This window comes from Sinocyclocheilus anshuiensis, unplaced genomic scaffold, assembly GCF_001515605.1.
Source record: "Sinocyclocheilus anshuiensis isolate Anshui unplaced genomic scaffold, SAMN03320099.WGS_v1.1 scaffold306, whole genome shotgun sequence".
Lineage (NCBI taxonomy): Eukaryota > Metazoa > Chordata > Actinopteri > Cypriniformes > Cyprinidae > Sinocyclocheilus > Sinocyclocheilus anshuiensis.
Window position 1 is genome coordinate 3,184 of NW_015544175.1, and position 20,570 is coordinate 23,753.

Here is a 20,570-nt window from a genome sequence, read left to right on the forward strand (position 1 = left end):
TTTCTTCCTATTATCAATGTTGAAAAGTTGTGCTGCTTAATATTTTTATGGAAACTGTGATTTTTCAGAATTCTTTGATTAATATAAAGTTCAACATAACAGCAGTTATTTAAAATAGAAATGTTTTTCAAAATTCTAAATGTTTTTCTGTCACATAAAAAAAAAACTGACCCCAAAATTTTGAATGCTAGTGTAGCATTTTCATTTACAGTATAAAAGCCTTTGACACAAACATACCTCACAAACAGCGTGACCTCTTTTCTGTTCTCGATGAAAACATCTGGATCTGTGGGTTTGGGTGGGTCAGCCTGATGTTCCTCAGGAATGTAGAAGGACACAGTGAAGGTGCTTTCACAAGCGGGTCCTGCACCAGGCTCAATCAGACAGCTCACTGGTGCTGTCATCTCCACCTTACACTCTGATACATGACGTACAGGACAAGCGCATAAGTAAAGGAGCAGAAACATGCAATGATCTCAGTGTCTGAAATATCCGCTAAAGCTATTTCGCAAATGCAATGTCATCTGGTGAATCATTAGCACAATTTACTCTGTGGGAACACAACCTGCCACATGCTTTTTATTATTATAAAGGCATATCGAGATTTATGTTGGTAGTGAGATTTATTTATAGCAGTCATGTAGCTCACAGAAACCCTTCATTTCCACATAATTGAATTTTGGCTTTGTGCATGAGGTGATTTCTCACCTATGTGCTTATGTTATTTTCCACTGTATACATGTTGTGTAATGAAAATGTCATAATCTCAGGCCCAAAATGCAGAAATAATGGCTGAAAGCTCTAATCTTGAATGTCTACTACAGAAAAATCTGCTTTCTAGTCACCTACAGGAACATGACCACTTACTTTTGTCATTATTCCCCTGAATGTATTTGAAGAGTCTTCTGAAGCCTGTGCCAAGGGCCGGGTCCTGCTCCATGCCAGTCATAGCTGTGCTCACCCAGTTTGTTGTGTGGTAAGTGCGGACCTCATAGTCTTCACCCTAAAAAGCATCTATTATCAAATGATCAAATATGACTGGAAACATATGAGCCATAAAACAATAAACAAGGTCTGCTTTAATCTAGACATGAGTCTAGGACTACATCAAGAACTAAGCATTATCTTTGCTAATAAGCAATAAGTAAAAATTAACATATCCAAAGTCTGCAGTAAAGTCTGAAAGGTTTCTGGCAAAATCACCCATGTACACACTAACCTTACTCTGTTGAGCAGTGAACTTTGGGTGCTGGAGTCCAGAAGAAAACAAAGTTTGACCGATGGCTTTAAGCATCTTGACTGTAATGCTGTTCAAAGTGAAAGATGGATGAATAAAGCTGCAAACTATTTAGACAAAATACAATTTAGAAATGTCAAAACGTGAGAATGAAGCTCCACACCTGACACCAGATGCATTTTTGTAATGATTCCATCTTTTTTACCTAAAATATCTTTATATGCGTGTCATTACGTGGGAAAAAAATGAGAGAGAATTATTTTTCCATACAACAATACTGAGTGGTAATTAGTAGTCCAGTACGTTGGGACGTTTATAGGATTTTATACTTCTCTGCCCATATTAACATGATTATGACATGATTATGACCAGGCTAACAATGCTATAGGCTATGAGCTATTCTAGATAATAATTAAAAGTAAATACAACTTAAATCTGTTAGTTCAAGATTTTGACATGCTGTAAACAGTATTCTGCGCTGTTTTATCGCGCAATACTGAGGAAAATATATATTTTTTTTAATGCATCATAATTAGCTTTCCCCCCCATACGCGACTCTAATTAAAAAAAAAGTGCATATGGATGGAATATGGGCCACGTCTGTACATTAAGACTGTTCAAATGTTGCCAAATTGCGCTGAAATCAAACTACCACTATATTACACTTATTAGATTGCAGTGACATATAAACTCACCTGTCCGCCGTTTAGCGCTAAAATGTTGCAAGTGCCTAAAAACTAAGAGAAGCTCGAGCGCAATATTTAATCGTCCGTCAGACAAGCGTGTTCTTCTTCTAGATAATGAAGATGCAGTTACGGCGCAATGTAACGAGTCTCCGCTGAAGTAACGCTTACACTGACACTTCCGTGTTTTCAAGTTACATCACGCACGAGAAGGCTCCGATTGGTTGTGACGAATATGTAAATAAAGAAAGACACGACCCAGCAGCGCTATACTACTCTGGGGAAGAAATATCACATCAGTGCTCTTTGGCAACAATGGGACAAAATATTTGAAATACAATTTATTATCATTTTTAAACATTAATAAAAGTGATACATTAGAAAGGCATCAAGTTACCTTGCAGTAAAATTTAAGGTCAACTACAGTCAGGTTGCAAACACTATGACTTAAAAGCCATACATTTTCCATCATCACATCAAAACTTTTGTACAAATTAATGGATAATTGCAGACACACACAATCTGAAGTATTCCACTCACACTAGACACAAAAACCTATAAACATATCCCCAATGTGCAAGAGATTGTGTGTAACCTGTCCAAAATTGACAATATTGAATCACTAACAAGCATTAGCATACGCTACGGTGATATCAACATAAATTTAACCCTAAAGTCTTCTTACAAAACACTGCAACTTTCAATATGATCTGAGCACCATAAACCTGTGACCAAAATACATCAAAATAAAAATACACAAGCAGCTATCAAATGGATCTCCCTTTTGGTCACTTCATCTTCAGGGCTGTGTTTTTCCTGCGTGGTGGCTCTCTCTGGACTTGTCTGGCTCTGGCACCAAACCCCAGGGACTGAAGAGATTCGGTGAGGAAGCGTTGAGTGGGAGATACGCACAGCATTATCAGAAGCTTGGCATCCCCTCCTGTGGCAGAAAGGGGACAGAAAAGATGTCAAAAGGATGGTCAGGTGAGGCTCGGGAGGGAAGAATGTAGGCAGGCCTTGTCTATGACGTTTATTGTGGCATGTTAAAACCTGACTGGTTGAACTGGTTTCAACTGTGGTTCAAATAAAAGCAAAGGAAACTCGTGTCACGCATTATATACAAGGAAAAAAAAATTTATAAAATCTTTATTCAGAGGCCAATAAGTGCAAAAAAGTATGCATTTTCAAGTTCATAATTTATTTAAAGGGGTCCTATTATGCTCTTTTACAAAGTCTTGATTTTGTTTTGGGGGTGTACTAGAACAGGCTCTCATACTAGGTTGTTCGAAAAACACATTATTTTTCACATATTTTACATTATTACAACACCTCTCTCCCCAGTCTGGCATGAATGGCTCGAATAGTTCCTGTATCAAATGAAAACCCGCCTTCTGAAATACGAAATGTGCTGTGATTGGTTAGCTGGGCCAGTGTGTGTTGTGATTGGCAGCACTCGGCGCCTGATCGGGAAATGTCATGCTCCTTACCATAGCCGCCTGCGAGCTTCAGTGTAAATATTGCGTCAATATCAAATTAATTTGAGTGTGATTTAAACCCGGATGATTGTAACCACTCTAAGTTAGTCTGCCTTGGGAAAGCTAGCGTGTCTCCGACATAGTGATAACACTCGTTGCCTTCTCTAGTGCAGCTCAACCAGGTCTCGTCCCATTCGTCAATATTTGTGATATCACAAATCCCGGAAAATATGTGTTGTAGTCCAAACGAGTCGTTCGTTGTAGTTTTTGAAAAGTGATTTCTGTTAAATAAAATATCTCCTTTTGAAGTGGACTTTGAGCTTTGTAACTTTGCAGATCTTTTTTATGCTCAAACAGCAACATTACAGACTAACTAAAGTTGAAAAAGTGAAAAGGCATAATAGGACCCCTTTAACAGGGACAACAGACTGTCCATGACTGCCCCAGAATTATTTACTTATATAGTGCCGATCACAATACACACCCGAGCAGGCGAAAAAGAACATATGGCATAAGTCAAAATTTTGTAGATAAATAATAATATACATAAACCATTATACCTAATGTTTAAAATCACATTGCCAATAATAATAAAATTAGTATTATTATTTTTTTCAAGTAAGCTGTACTGTTATAAATGACATCCAAAATACATGCAAATAAAAAATTTTGGCTCGTCTTTATCCCTATTTTCTGGATGGATGGATGGAACAATAGCTACAATGATATAATGATACATAGCTAGACAGAATAAATGACCGACAGACAGTTTTTTTTTAGACAGAATAGGGAACAAGTGCTGTTTTTACAGTCTTCATGTGTAAGGTAGTTGTGTTTCACAGTAAATCTGCTCTCACCTATGGTGTCCTGTAACAGATGTGTTAGCTTGCTGTTGCGGTAGGGTACGTGAGGTCGTCTTTCGGCTAGAGCTCCCAGAACATCGGACAAAGCAGAGAGGCTGCGGTTTATACAGGAGCTTTCCCACAGAACGGCACCGGTCACACCTGACATTCCTAAAAACCGATAAGCACTAGTGCTGAAAGTCTATTCACATCTTCATTTACTAGCAGCACTTCAATAAAATCTGACGAGATTTAACACTCCATAAACCTTATCTAATGACCTGATGACTGAACATGGTTACTGTGTTTTGTTTTGTTTTATTAGCTTAACTAGTAACTACTCATGATGTCTTTGGCAGACGGAGCACAACATTGCATCCTTTTACCCACACACTCACTCCCAGCCAGGTCTACCAACTGCAGCTTGGTTTTGAGGGGGGGCTGTGTGATGCTGGGTCGGGGGGAGGGGCATGGTGAGTGGCACGGTGAGGAGGCGAGGCTAGACGAGCGTGATGAGGCTGCCCTGCGGCAGCGTGGGCTCCACCACTCCTTCTGAGACACCCGCTGGACGTCCTGTGTGGCATTCTGCAGACGACGAGCTGCAACACACGTTGATCACACTATATGAGTCCATAAAGTATGAATACATTTTCTTCCAAGTATTATGGTAACAAAGCCCCTTTTTATTTTTTAAATATATATATTTAAATTACACCTTTATTAAAAAGTGATTGGCTCTTTTAACATTAGGGCGGGACTACAGAGGCCCCATTTGTCCCATTCCATTCATTTCATACAATTATATGTCTCCTGCACATATGCCTCTGATGCTACACACTTGAATCCAATGACAACCTTTATAAGGTCTTTCAGTGCTACCTTGAAGTGAACATTGGGCTCTCAAGTAGCAAGAAAATGCTTGAGAGAGTATGTGTGTGTGTACATGAAGATAACTAATCCAGTGGGTGTGTGAGAAAATGGAGCTGTTTGAATGACTTTGTTTGTGCATCTTTAGATAATACGCTTGGTCTCACTTAACAGCCATAACCGCGTGTGCTGCAGATAGTGGCGTATGGCTTGAGGGAACATTAGAGCTTCAAAATGTGTGAGTTGGGGACTGGCACTCTTGAAGAAACACTTTATATCACACCTAGAGCCAGTGCATCTGGGCTTTTGGAGGTGACGGTGAGAGTGACGATGAAATGAGATCTGGAAGAGTCCATGTGCACCAGGGTGGGACAGTGAGATCTTAGTTTTAACACAGAATTGATCAGCTGCATCACCTCTGCAGAGCTCCGCACCAACCTGACACACACACAAACAAGTCAAGTCAAACACATGCAAACCCGTGACAGTCGTGTGCATGCAGCAAAAGCTCAAAGTACAATAAAGAAAGTCAAACAAAAAATATATGCTGACTGTAAACTTAAATGCAACCCATACATGCATTAACACGACTAAAAATATATTGCACAAAAGGAAGATGTCCTAAATATCAAATATTATTTATTAAAATGACCACAAACCGCACAGATCAATATATACGTAAAATCATAACATAACATAGGCTGAATAGGAAAAATGTTTTGACATCAACAAAATAAAAATTTATTTTTCATTTAGCTTAACTTAATGTTCTAAAACTGATATAAAAATTAATACATAAAGTTGATAACTTTGTTTTTGTATGATTACATAGTTTGTTGCATTTTATTATTGGCACTGCATTGTATCTTGTGAAATTGTTAAAATACAATTTATTAAAGTTGAAATGTGTGATGGGTTGTATCTTCATGCTGACTGCTGTGGCTCACTCATATGTTAGGCAGGGCACCTCACTGGTGCCTGTGCTGGTGGTGATGACCTCTCTCTTCACCCCAACTGTCGCCCCACCTTCATCTCTGGCCAGCAGGTCCAGAACTTCATTATTATATACTTCCACCACTGACATCTCCACCATATGACTGTCTGCTGGCTTCTCAGAGATCAGCCTGGGACATTTATCAATGCAGACAGACTGTTTATTATAATATTGTAGATGAGTGAAATGTGTAGTGATTTTAAGTGTGCTGTGAGAGGGATGTGAGCCGAGGCTTACTTGAATAGCTCATTGGCTGCTTTTGGAATGATGCCCTGATGAGAGTCCTGCACTGCAGCTGTGGGATCCTCAGACTGGGAGCCAATCATTGTATGTGTCTTTCCACTGCCTGTTTGCCCATATGCCATGATACAAACATTATACCTGAAATGAAGGAGAGAACTTCTTCTTTATAAACATTATATATAAGTATATTTAGACATTTTATCACAGGGCGAGTGGCAGGGTGAGGAGGCGGGGCTAGACGAGCGTGAGGAAGGGGCGCTGCGGCAGCGTGGGCTCCACCACTCCTTCTGAGACACCCGCTGGACGTCCTGTGTGGCATTCTGCAGACGACGAGCTGCAACACACGTTGATCACACTATATGAGTCCATAAAGTATGAATACATTTTCTTCCAAGTATTATGGTAACAAAGCCCCTTTTTATTTTTTAAATATATATATTTAAATTACACCTTTATTAAAAAGTGATTGGCTCTTTTAACATTAGGGCGGGACTACAGAGGCCCCATTTGTCCCATTCCATTCATTTCATACAATTATATGTCTCCTGCACATATGCCTCTGATGCTACACACTTGAATCCAATGACAACCTTTATAAGGTCTTTCAGTGCTACCTTGAAGTGAACATTGGGCTCTCAAGTAGCAAGAAAATGCTTGAGAGAGTATGTGTGTGTGTACATGAAGATAACTAATCCAGTGGGTGTGTGAGAAAATGGAGCTGTTTGAATGACTTTGTTTGTGCATCTTTAGATAATACGCTTGGTCTCACTTAACAGCCATAACCGCGTGTGCTGCAGATAGTGGCGTATGGCTTGAGGGAACATTAGAGCTTCAAAATGTGTGAGTTGGGGACTGGCACTCTTGAAGAAACACTTTATATCACACCTAGAGCCAGTGCATCTGGGCTTTTGGAGGTGACGGTGAGAGTGACGATGAAATGAGATCTGGAAGAGTCCATGTGCACCAGGGTGGGACAGTGAGATCTTAGTTTTAACACAGAATTGATCAGCTGCATCACCTCTGCAGAGCTCCGCACCAACCTGACACACACACAAACAAGTCAAGTCAAACACATGCAAACCCGTGACAGTCGTGTGCATGCAGCAAAAGCTCAAAGTACAATAAAGAAAGTCAAACAAAAAATATATGCTGACTGTAAACTTAAATGCAACCCATACATGCATTAACACGACTAAAAATATATTGCACAAAAGGAAGATGTCCTAAATATCAAATATTATTTATTAAAATGACCACAAACCGCACAGATCAATATATACGTAAAATCATAACATAACATAGGCTGAATAGGAAAAATGTTTTGACATCAACAAAATAAAAATTTATTTTTCATTTAGCTTAACTTAATGTTCTAAAACTGATATAAAAATTAATACATAAAGTTGATAACTTTGTTTTTGTATGATTACATAGTTTGTTGCATTTTATTATTGGCACTGCATTGTATCTTGTGAAATTGTTAAAATACAATTTATTAAAGTTGAAATGTGTGATGGGTTGTATCTTCATGCTGACTGCTGTGGCTCACTCATATGTTAGGCAGGGCACCTCACTGGTGCCTGTGCTGGTGGTGATGACCTCTCTCTTCACCCCAACTGTCGCCCCACCTTCATCTCTGGCCAGCAGGTCCAGAACTTCATTATTATATACTTCCACCACTGACATCTCCACCATATGACTGTCTGCTGGCTTCTCAGAGATCAGCCTGGGACATTTATCAATGCAGACAGACTGTTTATTATAATATTGTAGATGAGTGAAATGTGTAGTGATTTTAAGTGTGCTGTGAGAGGGATGTGAGCCGAGGCTTACTTGAATAGCTCATTGGCTGCTTTTGGAATGATGCCCTGATGAGAGTCCTGCACTGCAGCTGTGGGATCCTCAGACTGGGAGCCAATCATTGTATGTGTCTTTCCACTGCCTGTTTGCCCATATGCCATGATACAAACATTATACCTGAAATGAAGGAGAGAACTTCTTCTTTATAAACATTATATATAAGTATATTTAGACATTTTATCACAGTATCTTCCCTAAGTGAACAGTAAAACTTGGTGGTATTAAATAGGATACTCACCCATCAAGCAGAGACGTTAGAAGGGGTTTCACCTCCTCAAACACAGTCTCTTGGCTGTCTTCCGGACCATATACTCTGCAATTCAAACAAATTACGGACACAAACTACATCACCCACCACCAAATCTCCCATCTTAAATGTACATATTTTATGCAGTGTCCAAATACCTCTCAAACTCAAATATTTTGTTCATTATAGGATTTGAGGTTTTGGCGCAGTTCACAAAAACAGAGTCCTGCAAAACAAGGGTGGTCAGAGATGATTAATCAAGGGTATAGGGTGTAATACTAGGCCATTACAATTTTATAGATCCCATAAACATTACAAATAATCAGTTCACTCACATCATTGATGGCCTGCACTACTGCTTCACATGAAGAAGATCTTAAAAATGAAAATGAGATTTAGTACACCAACAAAATATACCACATACCCAAAACAAGTGGTTGCTGAATGAAATACAATTTTAATTTTAAATTGAATCACATTTTATTATTAATTAAATTTTGTAAAAAAAAAAAGTATTAATTTAATATGCATTAATCTACCACTATTTGTTAAATATGTTTATATATTGCATTACCCATTGGTTGTAGGTGATCCTGGGATGTGATCAAAGTGCAGAATTGGACGCACCCTGCAGTGAACTCTGATATTCCCCCTCAGCTCCTACAGAGAGAAATGTGTGGGGTTCAGCTATTGTTAGTTTAACTGAATCATCCTGACTGCTTACACAGTCATTTTAAGAATAAGTCAGGTAGAAATTGGTCTGAAATACTTTAAATATTCATAATTGAAATATTAATGTGTCAAAAACATTAGCCACCACAGCAGGAGATAATATAATATGATATTCAGTGTACCCCCTACATCTTGACTTTAAATAAATTGCAAACATTACCCTGTAAATACATTAAGAACAGTGAGTCAAATCAGAGAACCAAGTACTGTACGTACAACCAGGGTGTTGTGGAGCAGCCTCCTCCTCACCCGCTCCTCTTTGCACCTCTCCTTCTCTTCCTGTAAAGAGCGCTCAAGTGCAGTCACCTGAACCCGGAGCTCTGCAGAAAGGCAAAAAAACATATTTAAAAAAAAGGCAAAAACTATCCATTTGTATATATTCAAATATGAATGCGCAAAGCAGTGCAGGACCAATTAGACACTCAGGTTTCATACAGAAACCACTAATCCATGGGACAGTCCAGTCAGTTTAATGACTTGACTATAGAAACAAGTGAAGTGATTGAGTAATGTATTAGGAACCGTTAGTTCTACGTTAGGTTCTAGGGACCACTTAGATGAGTACCTACATCTCTCTGACCATTTGATGACTAATGGTCAGAACAAAACTTGACTATATTTAATAACAGCCCAAGAACATTTAGTAGTAAGAAACAAAAGATACACAAAAGAAGCTTGTAAATAAATCTTTGTTTGTACTTATCAGTTTTGAATGTTTACAATCACAAACTAAATTATGTGATTGGTTTAATAAATTCTAAGTTTATATACTTTTTAATATAAATACAGTGTAAGTTCATTGTTGATAGCTCCGCATGTGAAGTAATGCGTGTAAACATCTAAATGCAATTAAATTAATATTGGACTAAAAAAATCTACCAAACATCACTGGAAACAATAATGGTAGTGATACTGTAGTCTTTGATTGTATACTTAAAAGCTTTTTGTCAGTAACATATTTTTTAATTTGCACTTTGTGACTCAGTGAGGAGCTGTTTGGCTTGGAGTTTTACAAATACAACTATATAAATGACATCCATATAAGATCCACAGGCCCTGCGGGAGGCTTGTCACCATGGTGTGCAGGTGACGCACAGGACACAGGACACATGACCTTTCTGTCCCTGCTGAAAGAGAGGCTGGGGGAGGGGAACTGTGGATAATCTCTGAACACTGCACCACATACCTACTGTCACAACACGGCTGGTTTTGTGGTAGAGGAGGAGACAGATGAAGGAAGAGAGATGAAAAGGAAATGAGAGCAGAAGATTAAATAGAAGAGGAGATGGAGGTTCAGAGTTGAGGTTCATAATCCAGGCCATTACGTCACCTTGCCATATGACTGAATAGTCTATGTGCATGTAATTAGTGAATGAGACCCATTAAGTGTATTTGGAGGTACAAATATTCACAGATAATACAGATGAACTGATATGTTGGTGTGTGAGTTCACACTCACTCTGAAGGTCATCACTTTGTAAATCCTGAATAGCATTTATGGCAGTGCCCACGCATTCAAACAGCTGCTTGCTTTGTTCCTCCAGTTCTTTAGCAAACCCCACGTAGATGGTAAAAACATCCCTCAAGTCCTGTTTCAGCATCTGAGAGCAACACAGATCACATGATGATGCTGGATTTGTAAAACATTGCATTTCAATGCATTTGTAGTGTAGGACTTGTTTCAAAGCAGTGTTTTGCCATCACCTGAACTTCAGACAGAAGTTTGGAGAGAGCTGCATGTGTGGACTTCTGCACTTTCCTCTGCTGCTGATGTTTCTGTCTCTGGACATGGATTTCCTCCTCTCTCTCATGGCGGAGTTTACACAAACACTTGAAAAGGTTAAGGAAAGGTCAATGGGGAGCACATACAAACTCATCAGTGCATTTACATAGTTTTTTCACCTTACAAAAAACATTGCGGAGATGATAAGTCTATGGTATTTTGATACACACTACCATTCAAAAGTCTGGAGTCTCTGTAAGATATTTTGATTTTTTTTTACAATTACAATTTAATTGTAAAAATTATTTTACAATTTAAAATAACTTTTTTTGAAAGGACAGTTGTCTTTCATAATATTTCTCAGGTGTCTTTGATGAATATGATGAGCATTTATTATAGAGAAATATATGTTTACTGTCATTTTTAGCAATTTAATGCATCTAACTGAATAAAAGTATAATTTATTTTTTTAAAAATCAATCTTTTCCCATGATACAAAATAATTCTCATATTTATACACCATGGTATTTAGATTGCACTCAAAGCTACTTCAAATATTACCATAATATTATCATAATACAAAAAGTATTATTTTTGATATATTTTTGTATGTGGATCTCCAACCAAAGGTATATCTCTGGTCTGTACTTCATACCCAGATATTAAGCATGTGAGTAAATTAGGTGAGACTGGCGAGCACCTGTCGCCTGTCTGCAAGCCACTTACCTTGCAGTGAAACCATCTGGCAGGTCAAACTTTTAACTGCAGTGGAGGGTCGACTCCCATTAGTGGAGTTAGATGCATTTCACACTGAATTTGCTTCATCCATACCTCAGCAAGTCTCAAATGAAGGAGAGCATTCTCTGTTTCCAACTCCAAAATATGCTCCTCTTTACTCTAAAAGGAGAAAGACAGAAGTGTAAAGAGTACCTGAAAACCATACTCGAGTAAAAGTACACATATCTTACAGTGAAAATTACTTATTACAACCCACCAATTCCAAAACAACTTGAGTAAAAGTCTCTGATTTTAACAGTATTTTACTTATATTAAATATAGGCTCAAAGATGCACTAGTCAAAGAGACACGCCAGTGAAAATCAAGAAAGAGGTGATTTGTGAGGAGAGGAATCACGTTTATTTTCTAAAACCAAAATAAAACCGAACACCTCAAAATTGGAAAAAAAAAACAAAAAACAATGAAAAAGGTCTCCAGTATAACGGATAAATAAAATAATGTTAAGCAAAATTAAAAAGTCAAAGCCTTCTTGCACTGGATGTACTGGTTTTGGCCTCAATGGCTTGCTAAGGAACTCGTATTCATGTAAAGTAGCCTTGTTGACAAGTTTGGGTGAGTAAGGGGAAAACGAACAAGATATAGTACTTTCAGTGCCCTGTAGTTGGCAATATCACTTCTTTTGTAGCAGAAATAAACTGCTGCAGAAAAAGCTAGGTGCCATGCAAAATGTAATGTATAATTGCAACACTCATTACAAATGTAGTGGAGTAAAGAGTACAGATACTTATTAAAAAATGTAGTGACATAGAGAATAAAAGTTGCTAATATCTTTGATAGTCATAGTATCGAAAAAGATACTCAAGTAGGCTACAGTATTAATTACATTTACTTAAATACTTTACACCTCTCGAGAAAGGAGAGGGCTTTATCGTTACATTTAAATATATAACTATACAGAATACACGTAATAGTACAAAGTATTTTAAAAATAAAAATTCAGCTGATCACCAGTCATATACAAAACTTACCTGACACACCTGTGGATGTGTCTTAAAATCTTAGTGAATTGCCTGCCTAGACAATACATCTGGTTAATATACATAATTCTATCCTGGGTCAGCAGCTCTAGGTTTTGAGACACAGCCATCCCTTACAAAAACACAAAGTATGGCGGCAGTACCATGGTACATTGATGGTATGAGATACCATCAATGTACCATGGTACAGTATTTTGATATAGGCCTATAGACCATGGTACTAAATTATGATATTTGCATAGTATTCTAATGCACTTGTATTACCATACTCTACTGCATAATAACTTTTTGTACGTGGCACACACACACGCAAAATGGAGGTCATATAGAGGTATGTAACTACATTATATTGCTATATACTATAACCGATATAACTATTTCTAAAATTATCCTTGGCCCCATCAAATAATATAGCAACATAAATCATAACGACAGTATAAATATCTGTAAATCAAACACAATCAAAGCGACACAAATACATTATTTACCAGCCCACCTGTTCTTTTACATTCAGGTAATATAAGAGGAAACTCACCCGTAGTTTGTGCTCTAGAAGATGGACTTGATGAGCAAAAATCTGATCTCGATTAATAAAGAGCGGCATCGTGAATGACAGTAAGAACACAATGTAAAGTGAAGCATTTATTGTTCAGTGGTACAGTGCATGATGAGCTCGTGTGTGGTTTGTCGGAGGTGTAATCCGATTACCTGTCTGCGCACACTAGCCTATGTTCGGTGGTTTCTGATCTATATTTAACATTTCATATAGTGTTTTCTAAGTACAATGTATAAAACTGTTTGTCCATTTATTAACAATGTAGGCTTGATACGTGGATTTTGACTTGTTTTAAACGTTTTAGACTTCATGACAACAATCACAGCTGTACCACGCTCACACTACACTAGACTCCACAGTGCAGGCCGATAAAACGACTGCCATCAGCGCCATTTGAGATTTGACGCCCCCTACTGGTTACTCGATCAATTCTTCACGAAGCCGTCACATCTCACAAAATAAGGTGATATCAGGTCATACGAGGCTGATAAGGTTGGAGAGTCATCATAGCTTTTTAAGATTCAATTTACAAATAATGCAAACTGTTTTAAACAGCTGCCACAATAGTGGCACTTAACATTTGAACAGATTGATCTGAGTTTGCTAACTGCAACATTTTCATGAGGTTAGTATGTTTTTAATAATTAAACTACCAAACATCTAAAAGTATGGTATCATGAATTACAAAATGCTGAGATTGGCTAAATAACCATATTATTTTATATTAGAAACTACTGGGGAACAAAAAAAAAAAAAAAAAAAGTATGTTTTTGTTTGTTGTTGTTGTTTACAATAAAGGTTTTGTTGTATAGACTTAGCTCATTTTATTTGAACACGTGGTTTTGGGCTTAACAGTTGTTTCTTGATAAATATTTTAAACAATAAAATGTTAACAAAAGGTCTGACTATGCGCAATGAGAAATTTGGAAAATGAGCATGATTTACCAAAAAGTGGCCTAATTTACCTGCATGCACTGTAGGACACAGGGCTCTCCATTAAATTCTTTATTAAGTAGTGAGATTAGGAGTACAATACAGGCTAAATATGTAAACAGCTTTTCCCCTGAGGTATAAATTAACACTGGGAGAGAGAGTATTAAAAGCAGACCATTGGAAGTACAGGATAGATTCTAATTTTGTCTTTTGGCACATTTGACATTTCTAAGGCAGTTTTCTATTGCACAGTGTAGACAGGTCTAATTCTAAGCACTAGGTCTGATTTCCATACTGCTGGAAACAGACTGATTCCCATTCAACTGATGCATTAATACACACAGAACACACACCACAACATTATTTTCATAATTCAGTCAGGTTATCGTTGATATGCTTGTGGACAGACCCAGTTTTGATACCAATAAAAGCTCTACCTTAAGAGTAAATCAGCAACCATAGACGATTAACACAGAAAAGGAATGTCTTAAAAGCTGGTAAAAGTCCTCTTTATGTACCATAAATCGCTAAAGACTGAAAGGAATACATTAGTGTTAAGTGCAAAATGCCTCAGATACAATGTGTATGAAGATACATTAGAGATGATTTCACCTGAATTGGCCATGTGTGAATTTTCCCTTCCTTTACAGTGTACTGACTTGAGTATGTACTTGCTTTAGTCTCATCATAGCCTGTTAAGATTTTAAACATCTGTTTTAAATATGACAAACTGGATTCAAGGCCTGATTAAAATCACACAATTACAGTTTGGAAGTAATTTGTCTATATCAGCAGTACTCAATGCTTATTTGCTCTCTACACACATGGCAATACCCATTCCACCACCTATACAAAGTGAAGCGACCCCTTTCCGTCCCCCTGTCCTCTGAAGTGCATGAAGCAGGGTCACCAACACTCTACAGCCAGACATACCGAGAGGATGTCCGAGAGAGATCGCCCCTCCACACACATTCACCTGAAGGGAGAGAGACAAAAGAAGTGTTCAATTATGCTGTGCACACATGGATATGTCAAATATATAACAAGGAAATGTTGTAATTGATCAGCTGTAAACTAGAAAAGAATGGAAAAAAATGAGGCAGATGAGTAATTGTCTTTCTATAAATATTATAATTATGTTTTTTAACTAAGAGTTCATTTCATTCATTTTCATGTAGCAGTCTGGTCACTGATAGCATTAGTGAACAAAGGTCAAGTGAGATGGACCTCCAATATTTGCAATAATGTAGAGACTCATCATGATATTACACTCTTATTACTGTGGTACAGAAATCATTGGGTAACTGTCAATATAATATTGTGTAAAGCTGCATGAAGCAAAGTATGTATAAAGTGGAGGAAATAACACACCTTATCAGGATTTAGACCGAGCTCCTTTACCACTGCGACGGACTGAGCTGCAAACGCTTCATTTATCTCAAACAGATCAACCTCATCCAGCTTCCATCCGGCTTTCTCAACCTGGTTAGAAAGCAGATTCAATTCACTTTAAAAACCAACTTATAGAATCATTATTGCTTGTGCAAACCAAATTTGTTTTAACAATAAATTGGCAAGGACTGTAGCAGAAAACACTTTAATTAATGAATTAGTAAATGTTGTGTTGTGTTGTTATGAACCCAAAACAATTTCTAAAAAGAATCTTGGCACAATCAAACTCTTGGCTCAGATTCTAAATCTGGGTCTGAGTATTTCAGGATAAGCACTGATTACAAAAATTCATTCTTCATTCATGTGGATGAATTAAGTGTTGCGATGACTCAACAGACACTCACAGCTTTTCTAATGGCTGGAATTGGCCCTGTGCCCATGACTGAAGGGTCAAGGCCTGCCTGAGCCCAGGACGTGATGTGTGCCATTGGTTTTAAGCCTCGCCTCTGGGCCTCTGATTGGCTCATGAGAACGGTAGCTGCAGCTCCATCATTTATGCCTGTTAAACAAAAACACTACTATCTGTATGCAGTGAAAATGACACTTAAGTTACATCATAATTGAGTGTCAAAGATGCCACCATTTACCTGATGCATTGCCAGCTGTCACTGTACTGGAAGCATCCTTCACAAAACAGGGCTTCAGTTTGGACATAGCATCAATGTTACTGCCATGCCGAGGAAACTCATCAGCTTTGACCTCGACTGGACCTGATATGGTAATAAAGGGTTTATTTGAATTGATATTCAGTGTCATCAGAGATAAATACAAGCTTAAGGAGATACAAACATTCCACACACACAAAAAACTTCAGAACTTGTCTTATTTTCAAAATACATTTACTTGACAATTTGCGTAAGATATTAAATCTTGATTTCAGAAAACACAATTATTTGATTTTTCTTAGGTAACTTTCTTGTACGATTTATGCTTTAAAAAACAATTTAAAAAAATCTTTATCTCACTATAAAGATGATTTTACTGAAAACAAGACAAAAATACTGATTAAGAAAATATTTTTTTGCAGTACAACACTGCCTAGACTGAATAAGGTACACTACTGTTCAAAGGTTTCAAGTGAGTAAGATTTTTGTATGGAAAGAAATAAATACTTTTATTTAGCAAGGATGCAAACTGATCAAAATTGACAGTAAAGACTTTAACATTATATACATATTTTTACAAAAATAATTAAAAACTATTTTAAATTAATGCTGTTCTTTTGAAATTTCTATTCAAAGAATCCTGAAAGAATTTATCAAGAATTTTCACAAAAATATTAAGCAGCTTGACTGTTTTCAACATTGATAATAGTAAGAGATTTTTCTTAAGCACTAAATCAGCATATTAGAATGATTTCTGAACGACCATGCAACACTAATGACAGCTGAAAATTCAACTTTGCCATCACATCAATAAATTACATTTTAAAAATACATTAATAGCAAACAGGTATTTTAAATTGTAATATTTTACTATATTTTATATTTGTTTTTACTTTTACTTTTTTCTCAAATGAATGAATTATTTTTTGTATCAAGAGACATTTCTCAAAAACATTTTTAAAAATACTTTATTATTAAAAAAATAAAATCATATTTCTAAACACAAAAGAACCTCTTGCCTTTCCTAGAGGGAACAGTAACTGGCACAATCTCCCGGTCAAAATATCCAGCCTTCTGAGCTGCTTCAGTTCTGTTCTGTGACGTTACGGCAAACTGGTCCTGAGCCTGACGGGACACCCCCCACTGCTTGGCCACATTCTCAGCTACACAGACACATGACCAAAACTAGATCAGTTGGCCTATTAAAGGACACAATAAAGGTAGGCAGTCTGTTTTAAAATATTACCCGTGACTCCCATGTGGTAATTGTAAAATGCATCTGTGAGTCCATCAGTCAATATAGAGTCCTGCAAAGTAGCGTCTCCCATCTTCACCCCTGACCTCATCTGCACTATATGAGGAGTCTGACAGACAAAGTGTTGCATGGATATCATCACCTGTTACTTAAAAATAACAGAAGTGCCCTAACATTAGTGTCTTTACAGATGTCTTACCCGACTCATGCTCTCCATGCCTCCTGCTACTACTATAGTGGATTCTTTAGTCATGATGGACTGAGCACCAAGACACACAGCCTTCAGGCCAGATCCACAGATCATCTGACAGCTCCATGCTGGCACTGAGTATGGGATACCAGCACCAACACTTGCCTGCCGGGCAGGATTCTGCCCATGACCTTAAGTAAATGTAGGAGATGACTATCAATTCCCAAGCGAACTTGAGCTTTGTGAGTTCTGTATTTATATGGTGAGTAGGCTAAAGTATACTACATGAAGTGCTATACCTGCAGTGAGGACATGACCCATGATGACCTCTGAGACTTCTTCTGGCTTTACATTGGCCCTCTTCAGCACATCTTTGATGACTAATGTCCCCAGATCATGGAGAGGTACACTACTAAGGGTTCCATTGAATGATCCTGTCAATGAGAAAAAAAAAAAAAAGCAAAAATATTGATACTTTTAACTGAAAAATAGAATTTATAGAAGAAAGCAAAAAAGGCTATATTGCCCATAAACCAACTTTTGCTTTTTACCATGTCAAAATCATATGGAGCATGCATGTGTAAACAGACAAAAAAAAAAAAGAGATTTTAATGCTATTTCTAATTTAATAATGCTAAATAGCTATGCTATTATTATCTCATTTAAATATTGGTATTATTTCCATGATTAAAAGTTATAGGAAACAACAGCATAATTTACTTAATGGGCAGAATTTTTAAAAAGTATATATGAATTTATTATACACTCACCGGCCACTTTATTAGGCACACCTGTTCAATTGCTTGGTAACACAAATTGCTAATCAGCCAATCACATGGCAGCAACTCAATGCATTTAGGCATCTAGATGTGGTGAAGACGACTTGCTGAAGTTCAAACCGAGCATCAGAATGGGGAAGAAAGGGGATTTAAGTGACTTTGAACGTGGAATGGTTGTTGGTGCCAGACGGGCTGGTCTGAGTATTTCAAAAACTGCTGATCTACTGGGATTTTCACGCACAACCATCTCTAGGGTTTATAGAGAATGGTCCGAAACAGAGAAAATATCCAGTGAGCGGCAGTTGTGTGGACGAAAATGCCTTGATGTCAGAGGTCAGAGGAGAATGGGCAGACTGGTTAGAGATGATAGAAAGGCAACAGTAACTCAAATAACCACTCGTTACAACCAAGGTATGCAGAATACCATCTCTGAACGCACAACACGTCGAACCCTGAAGCAGATGAACAGGAAGCGGAGAAAGGAAATGGAGGCTACAATTCGCACAGGCTCACCATAATTGGACAATAGAAGAATGGAAAAACGTTGCCTGGTCTGATGAGTCTCGATTTCTGCTGCGACATTCAGATGGTAGGGTCAGAATGTGGCGTAAAGAACACGAAAGCATGGATCCATCCTGCCTTGTCTCAACGGTTCAGGCTGGTGATGGAGGTGTAATGGTGTGGGGGATATTTTCTTGGCACACTTTGGACCCCTTAGTACCAATTGAGCATCTTTTAAACGCCACAGCCTACCTGAGTATTGTTGCTGACCATGTCCATCCCTTTATGACTACAGTGTACCCATCTTCTGATGGCTACTTCCAGCAGGATAATGCACCATCTCACAAAGCTCAAATCATTTCAGACTGGTTTCTTGAACATGACAATGAGTTCACTTTACTCAAATGGCCTACACAGCCACCAGATCTCAATCAATAGAGCACCTTTGGGATGTGGTGGAACGGGAGATTCGCATCATGGATGTGCAGCCGACAAATCTGCAGCAACTGCGTGATGCTATCATGTCAATATGGACCAAAATCTCTGAGGAATGTTTCCAACACCTTGTTGAATCTATGCCACGAAGGATTAAGGCAGTTCTGAAGGCAAAAGGGGGTCCAACCCTGTACTAGCAAGGTGTACCTAATAAAGTGGCCAGTGAGTGTATATGAATGATAAAGGATTCAGCAAAGCAATCAATAAAATTTATCCTGGCCATGGCGCTTTAATAAATCAACCAATCAGAGCACGAGAACACTGGCGAGAAGGCCGAACAACCAATCAGAGCAGCTTTGCGTTTCTTCTGCGACACAACACTATTGCCGGATAGCTCGAGCATTAGCTAATTAAAATAAACAAATCAGACACATACGTTGACGATACACAACTAAAGCAAATAGACTCAAATAATAATCTGCACGGATTATTATTTGGTTAATTTGTTAAATCAGGAGTTAGTGACACAAGAGATAAAACTTTCTAGTATAATCTGTCAACAGGATACACTGTAGTTTGCAGCTACACAGAGGTGCTCAGCATCGTATGGAAAAAAATATCATAATGATATGAGATTAAGTTTACCTATAGGAGTCCTTGCGGCAGAAACGATAACAATCGCATCCGTGTTCATCTTTGCTGTAATACTGGTTTTCTCGGCAGGTTCCTTGTTGCGTGTTCGGTAGGCTGGCTCTATATATATATATGCAGGTTGTCTCGAGCATAGACATAATAAATACCTAGACCGACGAGTCAGGTATGTTTTCGCCTGTGCCAATATGAGAATTGCCTTCACCAATATGGCGGCGACGTTGACGTGCGGTTGAGCGGCCAATGAGGAGTCTAGGTATTTATTATGTCTATGGTCTCGAGGAGCCTCCTTCTTCACGCTGTCTCATTCATTTGATCAGAAGAGAGTACGAAAGCATCATCAGCGAGATATGCGAGTCTGATGCAGTGGTTTTATTTTGGTGTTGCGCCATCTAATGGTACGGATGGCTAACAAAAGGCAGCAAAACGTTGCTTATGCATACTAGACTTCACTAAAAATCTGTTTAATTAAACAGCCTCTTTACATCAAACATCACTTTACAGTCTCACTAAATACAGATTTAAATGCATTTTA

General features: G+C 37.9%; 3 protein-coding genes across 4 annotated transcripts; all 3 read right to left on the bottom strand.

The window, feature by feature from the left end:
• Positions 1-237: 237 nt before the first annotated feature.
• LOC107696074 (heme-binding protein 2-like) lies at positions 238-2,106 on the bottom strand (the record flags this gene model as incomplete). Its single annotated transcript, XM_016496252.1, has 4 exons — positions 1,933-2,106; positions 1,220-1,307; positions 868-1,003; positions 238-418 (listed from the first exon to the last, which is right to left on the bottom strand). Coding segments are annotated over exons 2-4 (392 nt in total), but the record flags the coding sequence as incomplete, so codon positions are not given.
• Positions 2,107-2,358: 252 nt separating this feature from the next.
• Positions 2,359-13,962, bottom strand: kif25 (kinesin family member 25). The gene is made up of 16 exons (XM_016496281.1): positions 13,214-13,962; positions 11,735-11,800; positions 10,885-11,010; positions 10,640-10,781; positions 9,397-9,500; positions 9,023-9,108; positions 8,784-8,823; positions 8,607-8,674; positions 8,440-8,514; positions 8,175-8,318; positions 7,891-8,067; positions 7,227-7,381; positions 6,537-6,675; positions 4,624-4,736; positions 4,253-4,408; positions 2,359-2,860 (listed from the first exon to the last, which is right to left on the bottom strand). The coding sequence occupies exons 1-16, from the start codon at positions 13,280-13,282 to the stop codon at positions 2,709-2,711; spliced, it is 1,812 nt and encodes a 603-aa protein (XP_016351767.1). The 5' UTR covers positions 13,283-13,962; the 3' UTR covers positions 2,359-2,708.
• Positions 13,963-14,224: 262 nt separating this feature from the next.
• On the bottom strand, positions 14,225-20,392 carry LOC107696107 (acetyl-CoA acetyltransferase, cytosolic-like). Of its 2 annotated transcripts, none has more exons than XM_016496282.1 (10): positions 20,310-20,392; positions 20,030-20,158; positions 17,969-18,103; positions 17,679-17,860; positions 17,471-17,588; positions 17,244-17,387; positions 16,207-16,329; positions 15,964-16,118; positions 15,539-15,649; positions 14,225-15,143 (listed from the first exon to the last, which is right to left on the bottom strand). In XM_016496282.1, exons 1-10 carry the CDS (start codon positions 20,341-20,343, stop codon positions 14,973-14,975), a joined length of 1,302 nt encoding a protein of 433 aa, XP_016351768.1. In that variant the 5' UTR covers positions 20,344-20,392; the 3' UTR covers positions 14,225-14,972. The 2 variants fall into 2 exon arrangements, with proteins under 2 accessions (XP_016351768.1, XP_016351769.1); XM_016496283.1 differs by having other exon boundaries at positions 20,030-20,166; positions 20,318-20,366.
• Positions 20,393-20,570: the final 178 nt, after the last annotated feature.